This window comes from Rhinolophus sinicus, linkage group LG11 (genome assembly GCF_036562045.2).
Source record: "Rhinolophus sinicus isolate RSC01 linkage group LG11, ASM3656204v1, whole genome shotgun sequence".
Taxonomy (NCBI): Eukaryota; Metazoa; Chordata; class Mammalia; order Chiroptera; family Rhinolophidae; genus Rhinolophus; species Rhinolophus sinicus.
The window spans coordinates 54,692,897-54,709,278 of NC_133760.1; the positions used below are offsets into that span (position 1 = coordinate 54,692,897).

Here is a 16,382-nt window from a genome sequence, read left to right on the forward strand (position 1 = left end):
CTTCCTCAGACGGGACCGGAAGAGGGACGGCTAGCATTTCTCACTATGGCAACTTGGCGATCTTATACTGTGTGTCTCTCAGGCAAGGACAGAGTATGAAACAATCGTTTAGAATATCTAAGATGAATTTCAATGATTTTTATAAAAAAGTTCACAAACATCCTGAATCATTTTCCCTTAACAGAATCCATTTAACTGTAACCCATTTAAAAATAAGCAAATGCACTTTACTTTTCTAATTGCTTTCTACACAATATGCTTTAACTTTGAAAAAAATAAAACAGCACATAGTTTCCTTATAATGGCCTAATAATTAAAGATAATGAAAGGGCTTAAACTACTAATAAAGTATTGCCTTCCGTTTGTAGTTATGTCTATAGACGGCTGTCATTTAACGATTTGTCCTTTAATTGATGTGCCCAGAATGAACTGATTCATTCATTCTAGTCTATGAACAAAAATTAACTGAAAGGGAAGATTTCGGGGTAAATGAAATTTTAAAGGTTTTACGACAAGAGTCCTTCATAAAGAAGACCCCCATAAATGCATATAAAATGGTCCCAGCCACCAAACAAGAGGTACTGACGAGCTGCTCCTACTTAAGAGCAGCTGGTTCCGATCAGAAACCCCAATCCTGTTCCTCAGGAAGGCCAGGCTGCCTCCTCCCCGCAGCCGTTTAACTCAGCACCCACTTGACTCCTCACTAACACAAGCTCATCAAAGCCAGGCATTGGAACTGTCTGCCCTTCTGTCTGCTTTCGCACCTTCATTTAGAAATCAAGAGACCTGACGAAGGCTAGTCATGAAAAGACAACGGACAGAAAGGACACTGTTCTGCCAAACAAAATATGGCGGTCCCGACTGCGGTACCACCTTATTAAACATATTAAAGATTTTCATGTCACACAGCCTGAAAAATGAAGTCAGGTCAGGAGAGGCATTACAACTTAAAGTCCGTTTTCATTCCTGAAATGAATGCATTAGAGGATCTGATTGGAGTTGCTAAGTTATACATTAGACCAGCACTGCAATAATTATAAAAATCCCCAAATACTCAATCCTCAGTGACCTTGGGCAAACGGCTTTCTGATAAAGTTAGAGATGGACATCAACCTATCACACGTTTCCCCATGCCTGCAAGGAGACACGCAGCTGTCCAGAGCTGTTCATACAGTAAATTATATTAGATTTGCTGTTACTGAGCCATCCTTACATTCTAAGAAAGCTGTATTATGCCCCAGAGAATTATTCTTCCATTCACTGATAAATTTAATTTGCTAACATTTTACTTAAGATTTCCACAACTTTACTCTAAGGGAGACTTGTTTGCAGTCTTTTCTTGGTATGTGTCTGTATTCTCAGCCTTTTTCATAATGGGGTTAATGTGAGCCTCAGGGAGCCACCTAAAATACGATTTATTAATGGTAAAACCTGTCCAATTTGGGGGAGTAAAAACTATCACAACATTTGCTGATGTGGTAACTGGAACAACAAAATAAGCGCTGAGCTTCCTTCACTGAAGGAAGCTCTTCAAGGGGAAGAGAAGCCGAGAAAAGAACCCACAACAAACACACAAACAAAAAAATCCGTGAGAATGTCAGCAAACACACCCCGAGAAGAGAACCATAAATTATGTGCCTCCAGCTCTCCACATACACACCCCGATAGGAAAAAAGATCAGTTGTGAAATAAGATGGTTAAAACATAAAGAATATCAAACAGCCATGAAACAAACTCATTAAATGAAGATAAATACTGAAAGCATGTGGGATAATTAAAGTCCTTTAGTACACGGACAGGCTTGTCTTTTAAAAAACAGCCAGTGGGAGCTATTGCAGCAGATTTTCAACTGGAAAAAATGAAGCTAAAGCAGGAGAAAAGAACGCCTAGCGAGCAAGAGAAATGGCCGCTTTCTGCTGTCATCTCTACCCTCGTTTGCAACCAGCTGGACCCCCAATGGAACTTTACTAGCTAACTAAGTGGGCCACGCGGCCTGCCACGCTTACAGACGCTAGCAATGTGTGAATAAAGGGACCTGGGCATGTAACATACAGTACGAAGTATCTTTTAGGAAGACAAAGAAGACGTATCAGGTTTAAAGTGTTTTCTCAAGAGGTACAAAAATTTTAATTTAACGTATGTAAAATGTAATGTAAGTTTTAATTCCTCACTGAAAGCTGAGATTTTTTCAGTAGGTTTAATAAGAAAAAACAAAGTCACCGATACCTCTTCTTCAACAAGGAGTCGCAGTATCGGGCCAGCAGCTCAGGGGACTTACTGGACGACTGAGCCATTTTGGTGACGGCGTTGTTGTTTATGAAGCGACCACAAGCCTGCGGATCACACAACAGCCGGTCAGAGGGCAGAGCCGCCACCCACAGCCCGGGAGCCACAGGCCACACCCACCTTGTCCAGTGCGGCCACGAAGCCCGCGTCGTTGTTGAACGCGGACATGACCAGGGCGTTGTACTTTTTATGAACATCCAACACGGTCTGGACATACATTTTGGGGTCCTTGAGGGGAAACAAACAAAAGCTGGTTACTGGGGGTGGAACTGCGTGTGTATGTGCTACTGTAACTGTACCCAAAGGTTTCGCTACGACTTCCAAGGCGCTAGTGAGTAAGATCAAGAAATAGTTTTGGCTCCATCATCAAAACACATAGGACGCTTTGTTTACAGATATAATAATACATATTCTCTACACCCAAAATTAAATACCAATCTCATGCTCATATAAAAAACAGTGATTTTTCAAATTATTTGAAAATTCAAAGGGATCACAGAAAACAAAGTTTAAAAAGGGGTAGCTTTGCTTAGCCAATAATTGTTGTTAAAAATTCAAATTCTAGCCTTGTTTCGGCTGGGACAACCAATCAGCCAGTTTTCTAGGACTTAGCAGGGCAGGTGATGCAAGAGAATGCAGGGTTTAGGTCTGTGGAAGCGTGGGTGAGGGGCTGGGGGGTCAGACGTGGCAGTGGGGGGCTGACTAGCCCACTGACCAGATCAGACGACTGGCGTGGACAGAGAAGGGGAACTAAGGGGTGGCAGGGCCCAGGAGGCAGGCAGACACGGGGCTCTCTGGACAAAGGAACATCACAACGGGAACCGAACGTCAAGGACAGACCCAGGAGTGATGCAGCAGGAAGACAGCAGATGGGGGCAAAGGAGATAGACCTGAGTGACAGTAAGGACGGGGCTGGGACTGGCTGCAGCCTGAGGGTGCTGGGCCCAAACAGGCCTGTCACAATCGCACCATGCGGCTGGGCGTATCACCATTTTACAGACGAAGAAACCAAGTCACGGGTAAGCATCTGGCCAGGGTTTAAGTGGCGACAGTCAGGCTGGGCCCCAGGCAGCCCGACCCCGAGTTCAGCATCTCCTCCAAGGTTGTGAAAAGGGAGAGGCCAAGCCCACCCACAGTGCCAACAGATGCCCTGCTGCTGGGCGTTCAGCAGGAAGCTTTCCCAGCACCCTCGTGACACACAGACACAAATCGTGTCACCTCACAAATGGCGGCCAGAGAGGCAGCAAGCTTAAGTGGTTTGCAAATGTTTCCAAATTGCTGACAGATGGCAATCCTCAGGATTCAGGAAAGAGAAAGGAGAATTCCCCAAATTCTAAGCAGTCTGCATTTTTTGTTAACAATTTACTTATTTTTAAATAATGAGTAACCATTAAGAGTGAATCATTTTTCTGTGATCGTGTTATACTAAGAGTTCCAGAGGTTTTCTGTTAGTAATTGTGAAATAAAAATCACTTAAAATATTGAAATCTTATACACGTTTACCATATATATATATATATATATATATATATATATATATATATATATATATATATATATAAATAAACATTATCTACCATAAAATGTTAAAAGGCACACAGTACTACCTGGCCCATCAGATACAATGTCCTCCGTTCTGCACCAATGGCCTTATTCATGAGAGCATACACTGTACTTCATATAAACTCATTTCTTTTTTTTTTTAACAATGAAAACATCGTCTGCTTGACTTGGTTTTGGTTTTGCACTGAAACTGGTAGTGCTTTTGCCAGTTCAGATCGCTTTCTGATTTCACGTCAAATTATTTCATAGCATTCACATATTTTTTCTTTTTGCATTTTTCTGTTGAAGTATTTACAAAAAACTTTAGCCCACAGCAAGTACCCAAACACTGGAAAATGCCAACAAACATCACCGGGTAGGATCGGGATAAGATAATATTCAGGATCAAGGCCAACATGTTACTAAGAAATTCATGTCAAAATCACCAATTGAAGCGTTTATTTTTGCTTCCAAAACTTGCTATTTTTTTTGGAACACCACTCAGAGGATCTCACAGGATTTACACACAGTACATTATGTGTATCATATATAAATATTTATTTTATTTGCAAGAATGACTGCCCCGCTGCAGCCGAGGGCCACACATGCACACATGAGAACTTGGCACCGCCTACAAGACTGACCGACGAGGTTGCACTGCTGCTCCCCCACATGCGCTTGTCCTGGCCCAGACAACGACCTTCACCTCCGACTACACATCAGCACCCCCACCACTGCTCTGCACTGTCCTCAGTGGATTCCTTTGAACCAGGAATATCTGTGTTGACTGTTATGCTGGCTGGAGATTTACAATGCCTTTCCCTGTTTTCTTGACCAATTTTTCTCAAATCCGGGATTTGGAAAAACATAAATGTCTCATGAAACGCCAGGAAGGATTTCTTGACAGACGAATCTTCCCCAAGGGCACAGATGTCCTGACTCCAATTTCGAGGTTTTTTTCTATTAGGTTGGTGCAAAAGTAATTGCAGTTTTTGCAATTATTTTTTAACCTTTTAAACCACAATTACTTTTGCACCAGCCTAATACTACAGGAGACCCAGCCTGGAGTGTGGCTGGTGAGAAGTCAGGTTTGACTGGAACCTGCTAGGGGCAGAGTATGCTGAAGCATCGATCCGTGGAAATCTGAATTTAGCATCTGAGATGCAGACAAAGCCATTTGGGAACCTGGAAGGGCAGATGGAGACGGCACACACTGGAACAGCAGAGACTTTTACGGAAGGAGCAGCCAGCAGTGGTCAGCAAGCAGGAGGTAAATGACGCTGCTCAGGTGTCGCAAGGGCAGCAGAGTGACCGTGATAAAGGCAACACAAGTAGGGGGAGGGGAAAGATCGGCTGAATCAAGTGCCAGCTTTTTCAAGAAAAATGAAGACTCGTGGATTTCTGACTGGAGTCGTTTCATGACTATTGGTTTATTCTGTAGCACACAAAGAGCTCTTTGCATAAGAAACACGACACCGCTCAGGGCTGGACGGGAGGGATGTCACCCAACTCCTCCCATTTTCAGTTGTCATATTATGCCAATGACGTCACATTCATCTGCGGACCAGACCAGACTTCCCTCAAACGACCTGCCCTTGGAAGGGCCCTGGGGCTGCAGAACTGACCTCCCCGACCTGCTCTGGATCTTCTCTCCACGTCTTTCCATTTTCCTTCTTTTCTTGCAACATTACGTTGTGGGAAAAACTCAAATATATTCAAAACCACAGAGAGGGGTAAAACCCACCCCAGGTCCTCATCACTCAGCTTCAACAACAGCCGCAGACTAAACACGTCCATGACAGAGTCTAACGCTCTCACTCCGTCCTCTCTCCATCCCCAACTAACCAGCCTCCGTGTCCCTCTCCATCTGAACAACTGGATCAGCAGAACTGGTTTCCTCATGACTCTTCATCCTTTCAATCCATTTCGTGGTAGAGATTTTAAACACAGAAATCTGATCTTGTAAGTTTCAAGTTCATTACCACTCTTCCAGGGTTTCCTCCCGCCCTCAGGACTCAGTATCATTAACAGGCTTTCACGGTTTCAGTTTTACCTTGTGCCACTCCCCTCTCCTTCTCACACCAGACCTCTGGGGTCTTAGGAGGAGTAGTGTTTACACCACTGAGGGTCTTTGCTCTGTCCAGGACCCCCTTTGCCTCGTTAGCTCCAACTCTTCTATGGGTCTCAGGGAAGCTCTCTGAATGTCAAACACAGGTTAGGCCCCCGGTCCTATGCAGGCCCCCACCCCGGGATGCTGACCACACCGCGAGTCGTTGCTGATGGCGGCCTGCCAAGACCGTGCCGACGCTGTTCACCTCCGCTGCATGTAAGTGCCTGGTGCAGCGGCGCTCACCAGCTGTCTCCCGCGGCTAAATCAGAAACAATGAGAATCGTAACTGAGTTCTTACCTTTCACTCCACACATCTCCTAAAAGGATAATTCTCACAAAGAGAAAGTATGCTTTAGGAGCCTCACAGAGCTTCCATTTTCTCTGATCCCCTTAAGAGTCTAGGGCACGATTGTAGGGACAGCTAGTACACATGAGATGTGGCTTCCCTACGGAATACCGGAACACTGCGTATCGGGGTGCAGCAGGCTTGAGGGGCGCACCATCCCTCCAAGCCAACAACAGAGCTGACCTTCCCTGGACAGCTGCTCTCAGCGGGAGACGCCTGAAGCACCCACATGGCTCGTCCAGCCGGGACTCAAGAAAGCAGACCCACTGCAGGAGCTGGGAGGGGGCTCTGAGGCCGGTCAGCCACGTCACAGCACCACAGGGCACACAGCGCCCCTTGCTGATGTCCTTACCTTGAGAGCACTTCAGGAAAGGGAAAGAAACGGTCTCACTGATTCACAAGAACACAGCATGCCATTATCTGGGGGCAGAGCAATTCTTTCCCCCCATAAACATTAGCACTTGGTAAGATTATCTCCATACAAAACCGGAGAAGAAGTTTCAGAAAAAGAACAATCATAAACCATCAACTACAGAGAAAAATAGGTAACAATCTGTGGGCATACAGATTACCCACTTTGACAATTACCTGTGGAAGTTTTAACCCTGGGCTGGCTTTCCCCCATCACTCAGAACGCGTCTGAGGGGCTCCCGCCACTGCCACTGTGTGTGCCCAGGCACTAAAATTAATTTTGATATTAACTAATGGGGGAAAAAAGAGAAAAAACCAAGAAACTGGGAGACAAAGGGGAGGCCTCATATACTAACATAAATATCCTTGCATTTTCTTACGGGCTTTTTCTCCTCTATCACCTAATCTCTTCTGATATGCAGGAATCAGCAGTTTTTCTGGCTGAGAGTGGTTTAAAGTTTAAAACACCAGGACAAACCTGGCAATTCACCCAGTGCTTTCTAGTCTCACCATTTTAACTTCTGTTCACCTAATATTGTCACCTAGTGATCGTGGCTTTTAGTGTCAGACCATAATTTGTAAGTTTGTGGCTTCTGGTGAACTTTTACAAACTACTGATTGCAGTTATGTAGCTGTGGGCTTTTATTCTTGACCCCGGCCATCACCGCCCCGGTTACTCCCCGGTCCCGTGGATATTCCCTGTCCTGGCTCACACAGCGCCCTTCAATCCGCGGTGAACCCCCCTGCTATTACCCTGGAAGTGCCAAGGCCCTAAGCTATAGAGGCACTGAATGAGCAGAAGTGAAAATACTAAGTTTTGAAAGTGGGATTAAGTTTGACTTGCCAGGAAAAACTGCTTCTCTAAGAGAAAGAATGACGTTTCAGAAAGTAGTAACTACACCAGTTCCAGCCCAGGGCAGTGCCCGCAGAGGGCGGGGCTGCTCATCTCAACAGGGACAGGTGCTGAGAGCAGTTCAAGGGCCGTCTCCAACTGGTCTGGAACCAAGCAGGGGCCACTTCAGGACTTAAAAATATATGACAAAGATTAAACCAAAATTTAGTTTGATGTGGGGTAGAAAGTCAGATTTGGGTAGGGAGAGGCTTACATAATTGGTTTGCTTGGGAAAGGATTAAAGCCGTCCCTAGAGATGAGAGAAAGGTTTATCCTGGATATAAAACTGAAACAACGGATCTTTTCATAGTCTGGTTATCCTAGACAAAAAATGGACACTTGTATACTTTTTCTTTTGAAGAAAATGGTCACTTTTTTCATCCCATGACAAGACAGAAAATAAATTCACACATTTAGCTATAGGCTTTAGCTAATTTACACTGTCAGCGAATATTCGTTCCTTTGTAACTAGTCTGACTTACGTACAAAACTACTTTTGTCCCAGAACAGCTCCTTACTCCCTCCCCTTTCTACTTTCCCACATCCACTGCATCAAAACCGGTACATTTCTTTCGGTTCTTTTTGTTTGTTTGTTTTATTATGGAAAAATTTCAAATACACTCAAAATAAAAAAGAACAGGAAAATCAACCCCATAAACCCATCGCCCAGCTTTAAGGGACAGCCTACAGCGACAGCTAGGATTTTCCTCATCCCACCCTCCTCCTAATTCAGATTTTACGCATGTGTATTCCGTCTCCTTTCACCAAAGAGCCAAGTCAGACTCCAAATGCGAGGTCCCCTTGCTAATCTTACCACTGCGTGGATATTCCCTTCCATGACCATCCACAGATTGGTTAACCCAGGATAAGTCATTTAAGCATTTTACTCCAGAAGAGAGAGGGCATGCGTCTTGGATATAGAAACAAACCCCAAATCTGCCAGAAGCACCCACCACTAACGCCACTGCTCATTCTGGTGTCACACACAGTGGGGCTCCTGTCATTGTTTCTAGCTCCACTTCTCAATGCAAACCACAGAACTTTCCCCTAATTCTGATAAGGTCCTAGACTCACGCCTTTGTCTTATGCTGACAAATGTGTGTCCGAGCTTCCGAGTGCCCCCTTGAAAAGCACCGGCAGTGCTGGTCCCGGAGCTCCTGTCTCCCCGTCTCAGCACAGGTTCTCTCAAAGCTGCAAATAACCTCTCACCACGTTGCTCCCCAGTTCATCCCTGCAGCCCAGCACCCCCCGCCACCCCCCCCGTCAGAAAACAGACTTCTGTACATCAAAGTACCCACAGGCCCACTGTTGGCTTACATTTCAGTTCCATTCAGACGGAGGACACTACATCAAGACGTGGTTTCCAAGAGGATTCTGTGCTTAGCTGCTGCCACTTCTGCCCTGAAGACAGAGTGCTGACACGTTCCTTTATAACCCGATTTGTGGTCATTCACGACCTCTCTTTGTAGGGAAGCACAACAGCCCCCAGCTACTTGGAATCGTGTTAACTAAAAATTCAACGTGAGACCAACGGCATCGCCAAGCATTCATTAGCAATTACTTACAAGTCTGCATTTTGGGCTCTATTCCTAGTCTTTACTTTGGCATTCTGCTGTGGGCCGGTGCCATGGGAATCACAGGGCGGTCCCATGATTCAACAGCGTATTTCCTTGTAAGTGGAGCGCTGGCGACTGCCCACACCACCTGTGTCCTCCCCATGGGCCCCTTGGGGAAGGATCCCCAGTCCTGAGGGCAGGGAAGTGGTTCCTGCGTTACGGCTTATTCTGTGCCCACTGGGACACAGGGAGCTGCTTGCCTCTCCCGGCAAGCTCCCTGCATTGACCAGGATCGGGCAGCACAGGTGATGCCCCCCTAACGACCGGAGCACCCGACCTCCCGCGTGCACTGAGTGCTGCCGCCTTACACTTAGCATCACTGGTACGTCCTATCCTCATGTTGCTCCTCTACGTATTTCATTTCTCCTGTTGTCCTTTGTGTATGGTGTATACAGCCCTGGTTCCTGCTGGGAACAACGAGGGGGGAATGAAAGCCTAAGTCCTGAGATGCTCTTCTGTACAACGCACTGTGCTGAGCTCTGAGGGCAGGGAGACGGACGAAGCCATCCCTGCAGAAGACAGCTACAGACACCTGACGTCTAAAGTGCGTCTACAGTAGCATGAACGTCATGGAAATAATCCAACGCGCCACTATTTCAAAAGGGTGATCGGGAAAGGCTTTGTGGAAGAAATGGCACTTGAGCTGGGTTTGGAGAGAGAAACAGGTGTTTAACAGGTACAAAAACAGGAATGTGGCTAAGCAGAGAGAGCTGGGGAGGCTCAGCAAGGCGTGTCTCTGCAAGTGCCTTTCGATGAGAAGGATGGAGTAACAGAGGAAACAACTAGAAAGGAGGTGGCGGCCACGTAGCAGACGTCTCTCCCTCGTCACCACCACCATCCTCAATAAACACCTGCGTACGATGCTAGCGCTAAAACTGCAGCGAGTGTGCAACTGTAATGAGGTGTCAGCCTTACTCAGGGGACTTACAATCGATGGCGGAGTGACAGGAAACACAAGTCACACACAAGTGGCACGTGATAGATGTTTTAATGCCTTAAGGTTTAGGATGGCGGTGCAGTCCCTTAGGGCTGGGGTAGCTAGTGGGGAGCTCTTCTGAGGAAAGAGGACGCCTTAAAAGCAGGCCTCAGGCAACAGAAGGCGGGTGACTGCGTCACAAGCAGACGGCAGCACGACTACAGACAAGGACACGTGTGGCCTGGGGGGAGGGAATGGTCATGTAACAGTTTCATTGCACGATGAGGTTTGTGAAAATGGGGGCAAATTAGAAGAGGATTTTGATTTAATGTAATACTAGAGATTTAATATCTTGTCACAGGGAAGAGGTTTTATTTTGCTTTAAAACAAATAATGAATGTGGCATAAAATTGTTAATGCCTTAAGCAGCACTTCTGAAGGATTAAACTGCTAAGCATTGAGACACAAACGGGAAAGCATGGGCGAGCTGAGATGGAAGGCCATTTGGGAGCGGGAGCGATGGGACCCAGATGAAGATGGTAGCTTTGGGGCTGGGCAGAAAGGCTCGGAGAGCCCAGGAAAAGGTAAGTCTATGCTCTGAGCCCCCAGAGGACACGGGGGACACAGGCAGTCCTGCCTGGAGGATTCCGAGGCCGTGTCCAGACTCAACAGGAAATTACACCCAATCCATGACTGCGCTGCCACGGGCAAGGATGAAGGCAGGGGGGTACATTCCCGCAGCTGCCGCCTCCGTGCTATGGCCCAGAGGGAGGAAGATGTGAGTGTGTAAAGGACGTGCAGTACAGTCACCCCCAGATGAGGTCACGGACACTCAACGGGAAGACACAGTGAGGCGTTTCAATTCAGAATCTTGACACCAAGTCCACTGCAGGACTGCCGCAAGGGCCTGAATGAATGAAGGACTGAAAACAACGATCTCCGTTTTAGCTGCAGCATTCGTTGGCTCCTTGAGTTGTAACACAGCACCACGCAGCTGGTGGCTTTGGGATCAAGAGCCGAGCGCAGGGCCAGCCACCCGGTGGCTCCAGCCTTTAAAACGAGCACCTCGAGAGGCCCCCAGGAGACCCGGGGGCGGGGCCCATCCCCCTCCTACACTTCAGCACAGCTCGTTTTCCTACAAATCGGTCACTATGCTGCCAATGCTCTGGCCCAACGACGCAGGCACAGAAGAGCTTTCCAATTTTTGCCTCCCAAAAGAGATTTAGTGCCGGCTAAAATGTGCTCATTTCCCAATGCTGCCCCACTTTCTCCTCAGTCCAGAAATCACATCTGGGTAATTTGCCTATGAAACAAACTCGCCTATTAGAAAGTGACTTATCTGACCCTTTGTTCAGCTCTAAACCAGTTCTGATTCCTTGGATGTTTGTGTACAAGGTTCCCGAAGTCCTCCTGGTACCCAGTGCTATGCTAACTTATGCTGCAGCACAGCAGTTAGGCAGCAATGACCTCAACACGAGGTTCTCCTCTGGAGAGAACTGCCAGACGTGCTGGCATCTCGCATGACAGCAGGCGGGATGGACCCACACTGACCTGCTTCCGCGTCCCTCGGCCGAGAAGCCGGTTCTCTGAGAGGAGCCCTGAGCCCGGCCTGCAGTGCGGGAGTGCGGCCGGGCCTGGGTGGCCTGGGTGGCGGGGCAGGTCCCAGGCCCAGCCGAGCGCAGGCTCTCCCAGCGGCAGCCCCTTGGACACGGCCGCTCTGGTGTAGGTGCGGGATGCAGATACCCCCAGGGATTCCCCTAGCACAGGCCTTTAAATTTCAAGTCTGTTTTCACTATGAAAAAAATGCCTTAGAAAGTTGTTAAGTAAATTTTGAAGTTTCTAACACATAAAATATTTGAATCACACTACAGATTTGAAACCTGTAATAATTTCGGGTTAAGCCAGACTGACTAAGCAGTAAAACTGTTTTCTAACTAAACTGATGGTATATATGGAATCAGAGGGCTAGATAACTTAACCTTTCTAACCCTTAAAAAATCATTTAAGCAGTGCTTTCTGTGACATTTAATATGCTAATTATAAATGATTCTTCATACACTATGACTCCACTAGGCAAAATTTTTAAACTTTAAAAATTGTGTTCTCAAAGTAATTAAATACCTCCTACAATTATGTATGATTGTAGTTGTTGTTGTTTTTTTTACTAACTCAAACAAGCTTAATTTCTAGTGAAAAATAACTGCTGGTAAATATAGTTTATTTGTGCTGTTTATTGCTGACAGATGAAGTTTCCACAAATAGAGAAAGAATTTTACCTAGAAGCTGGGCTTTTGCTTTAACGGCTGAAAAGTAAACATCAGATTCAAGACTCACTGACCAAGCCAAGCAGGCAGCTGACTGTACCCTAAAGCTAAAACAACGGTACCTGAGAATTAGAGAGAGCGTATTTCTCCGATCTAGGCCCTGCCCTTGGTTAGGAAAGATGGACATTTAGACTACTCCATCATTCTGTGTAGATGAAAAGAGTGATCTATAGTATTTATTTTCAATCCAACTACATTCACTTAGAACACAAGTACCCTCGGACCAAACACCCTCGGACCAAACTTTTATCTAACACATAACAGTTTGCTTGTACATGAAAAAGCAAAACCTGCTTCATTTATCTACTACTCTAATCCCCAGCTGATGAAATAACAGACACCACTTAACTCATTTCAAGGAAAGTTAAGTCTTTTACTTGGCTCTGCTGTCCAGACAGCTAACTCAAGTTTTAATTTAACAACTGTGAAAACACATTACATTACTGAAGAAATATCTTCATCACACTGGCCTCTTCTGAACAACGTGTATGCATGTGTGTATGTGTAGCAAACTCTTTAAAAAGGAACATTTAGTTTGGAAATAAACATCAAGATGCACAGATAATTTTTAAATGAGTTTTAACAATTAAAACTGTATACAATCGTAAAAACTGTGGCCATCACTGCTGAGCATTTACACGCACTGATTTAATAATCATTTTACCACTATTACAAAAACCCTTCGGTGGGCACTGTCATTATTCCATTTCTTCTAAACTGACGTAGACAGGAAAAGCAACTCGCCAAAGGTTACAGTTAGTGTCGGTGGTGCTGGGGTTTGTGTCCGACAGACTGTCCTGGGGTCCGCATTCAATCACCCCACTGTCATACCACACTGTATGTGTCCCATGCTGGGACTTCATTCTTAAACTTACACTAAACCTGGAGCTCTTTTTCACAAAATCCACTAACTAAACCAGTTCCCTTCCATCCAAATATAAAATTAATTATTTTATAAACCTAAAGGTAGGGATTTACATTCATCCCTCTAGTAATTCATAGATGTGGCCAATGAGACAGCAAGCAACCCCGCTAATTAAAAGTGGAAAGGAGCCTTCCAAAGACAGCAGGAACAATAAAGACTTTTAAAAACGTATTAAAGAGAGTATTGTTAAAAACGTATTAAAGAGAGTATTGTTAAAAATAATTAAACATGGTAAAATCAGAGAGATAAAAAGTTCTCTGATTCAGTCACAGCATTAACTATGTTCTAGAAACTTCTCTCCTCCATTGGTTCTCCCAAACACTATCAAACCTAAAGTTCACAATAGGGACAAAACTGAAGACAACTTAACCTGTCTCAGAGACATGTCATACTTCCTACGTAAAATGACTACGTGAATTATCGCTACCCTAGCAGGGATATTCTATGTACCTCCAGGGGTGGGTGGGAGGGATGGGAAATGCTATAAATTCCAGGGCCCCCAGTCCTGTGATCTTGAACTGGAGGGCCTCCTCAGGTCAGTCCTGTGAGTGCCAGAGCAAAACTTCTAGGAGGCTTTAGCCTGTTCCTTCTATGGAATAATCTCCCAGTGTATGGAATGTAATAATGAGAAGATATAAAGGAAAAAACATACCAAGAAATGACACCCTTAATGCCTACAAAGTGCACAGAAGAGTTTTTTGGAGGTATTTACCAAAGACGCTTGTGAACTGTCTTTAAAAAGGCACAGCAAGGTTCTCTACGGGAGTCCAGTGAAAATCTTACAACTCGGATTCATAAATGGAAACACACAACACACTGTCTGCAGTTCGTGCATGGAAATTGTTAGGCCGGCTGATTTTCAGTTAAATAGTACTTACGTTTAAAGCAGCTTCTCCACACTTTTCGATGGCTGCAAGACCCTGATTATGAATGTGCGTCTCCAGCAGTTTTTTCAATTCTCCTAGGCCATCCTGGATTCTAGATACAAGATTATACATGCGACCCAAATCTGAAAGAAGGAGGAGCCACCTTTATGCACTAAAATAAACTTTGCACAGCCATTCCACTAAGTATGTGTTTGTATTGAGATGATACCCTGAAATAAAATGACCGTGTTTTCAGACCTTAATAATCCAAGTACACAATTATAATAAAATATTTTGTATTTAGTATATGTATATTTAGCTAAAAGTAACAATGAAGTTTCACTATTGTACGTTTATTTCCCCCCTTACTATCAGAATCCACTATCACAATAGAGAAAAAAGCCTTTTTATCAGGAAATATCTGATGCTTCCTCAACACTGAGATATTATTTATGCCTGCAGTGTAATAGGCACATATTTATTTTTAAAACTGAAATTTAAGGAGAATACAAACATCCACCTCAACTATACAAACGAGTCACAAAAGGACCCCCAAATTTTTCATTTATTATACGTATGGCACATGGTTAGTTTATGACGGCCAAAGAAGAAAAACCCTAAGTCCAAATACCAGTATTTTATTGAGTTTCCAACATGTCCCAGTAAAACTCGGGAGGGGTAAGAAAAATACACAACAGCCTTTTCATCTTGAAGAATTTTCAAAAGAAAAACATTCAAGAAGAAAATTAAGGGTAGTATCAGTAACACTCAAGTCATGGAACAAGCTGTATTTCGTATTAAACTGAAAAGGTGCTCTTCTCTCAAAAGCCACACCCCAAACACAGGTCTGAAATCAATACACAAGGTAAACAATCACATAAAATCATATAAAACATGAGTGATGTTGGTGATGCTGTCAACTCTTGAGTCAAGAACCTCAAGTTCAAAACTGCAGATCATAGTAAGTGTCTATAGGTTGCGAGTCTTAGTGGCTCACCTTCATTTTTGTCAGCATCCAGTAAGTTCTGGAATTCTGTGTGGAAGATTTCCAAATGCTTCTCGATGAGCACTTGCTCACACTTCCTTGCTAGTTCGTCCTGGGTGCTTTCGTGAAGGTAAACCTGCACTCTTCGCTGTTCCTCGAGCAGGCGGGCCTCTGCCTGGAGGAATTAATTCAAGTGAGCGTTTGAGTTCACTTTTAAAGAACTGTTACACGAAAAATGGCAAATTAAACTCACAAACCTGCTCCAATCACATATGATTTAAGAAAACAGGGGTAGGGACTGTCTGATTTTAGGGTGAATGCTAAGCATATTTTAGCGGGCACTGATGGGTTCCATTTTTTTCTACAATGCGTATTTCCCATTCAAACTACTCTTTAAATGACTTAAGAAGGTTATAATTGGTTATAATTATAAATTATCTTCCTTTAGCTATGTGGTTTTTCACCATTGAGGGTAATACCGCTATCTGACCCTGAGCTACCTGGTGATCCTCTGCTATATGCAGAACACCAAGAACCACTACGTTTGACTGAAAGCTACTTGAAATCAAGAGTCACATAAGTATAATCCCTGAAATGACCACATGGCAATAATTATTAGTAATTAGATTTTAAAAAGACTTTTTATGGCTAATCTCTTGCCAATCACTAACTATACCTCTGGTATCTACTGGATTACTTACACATCTCAATTTCTTACATTTCCCTTCAAAAAAGAAAACAAAGATACAATTTAACAGCAGCAGCAAAATTAACAAAAGTCATATTTTATGATACATCATAGCAAGAAATATATGTGGTGTAAAGTATCACCAAGGAACCACTAAATTATCAATGCAAAACAGAAATTTCAACGATAATCTGATATTCGGATGATCTGAAAAAAGAGACAAAAACTATATTTTGTGTTATAAAAATGCCAATACTCTCCAAAATGATTTTTAAATTTCATATAATTTTAGAGAAATCTGGAAAAATTCATCTGGAAGAATAAACATCCAGGAGCTAAGAAAACATAAAATAAAAAAAAAACAAGGCAGGACTGGCAACTGTCAGGAATTAATAACAATGAGATAATTGTTTAAACTACACACGTTAGAACCTTAATGAGTTAAATGTGAACAATACAATAAACCTGCAAACAG

General features: G+C 44.1%; 1 protein-coding gene across 5 annotated transcripts in view; it reads right to left on the reverse strand.

The window, feature by feature from the left end:
• The window catches only part of CUL1 (cullin 1), a 77,477-nt gene that overhangs the window by 12,005 nt on the left and 49,090 nt on the right, over positions 1-16,382 (reverse strand). For all 5 annotated transcript variants that reach the window (XM_074315217.1, XM_019739403.2, XM_019739402.2 and 2 more), the window contains exons 8-11: positions 15,232-15,394; positions 14,247-14,377; positions 2,407-2,514; positions 2,227-2,333 (exon numbers count right to left, since the gene is read on the reverse strand). In XM_074315217.1, coding sequence (XP_074171318.1) covers positions 2,227-2,333; positions 2,407-2,514; positions 14,247-14,377; positions 15,232-15,394 — 509 coding nt within the window. The remainder of the gene's footprint in view (positions 1-2,226; positions 2,334-2,406; positions 2,515-14,246; positions 14,378-15,231; positions 15,395-16,382) is intronic.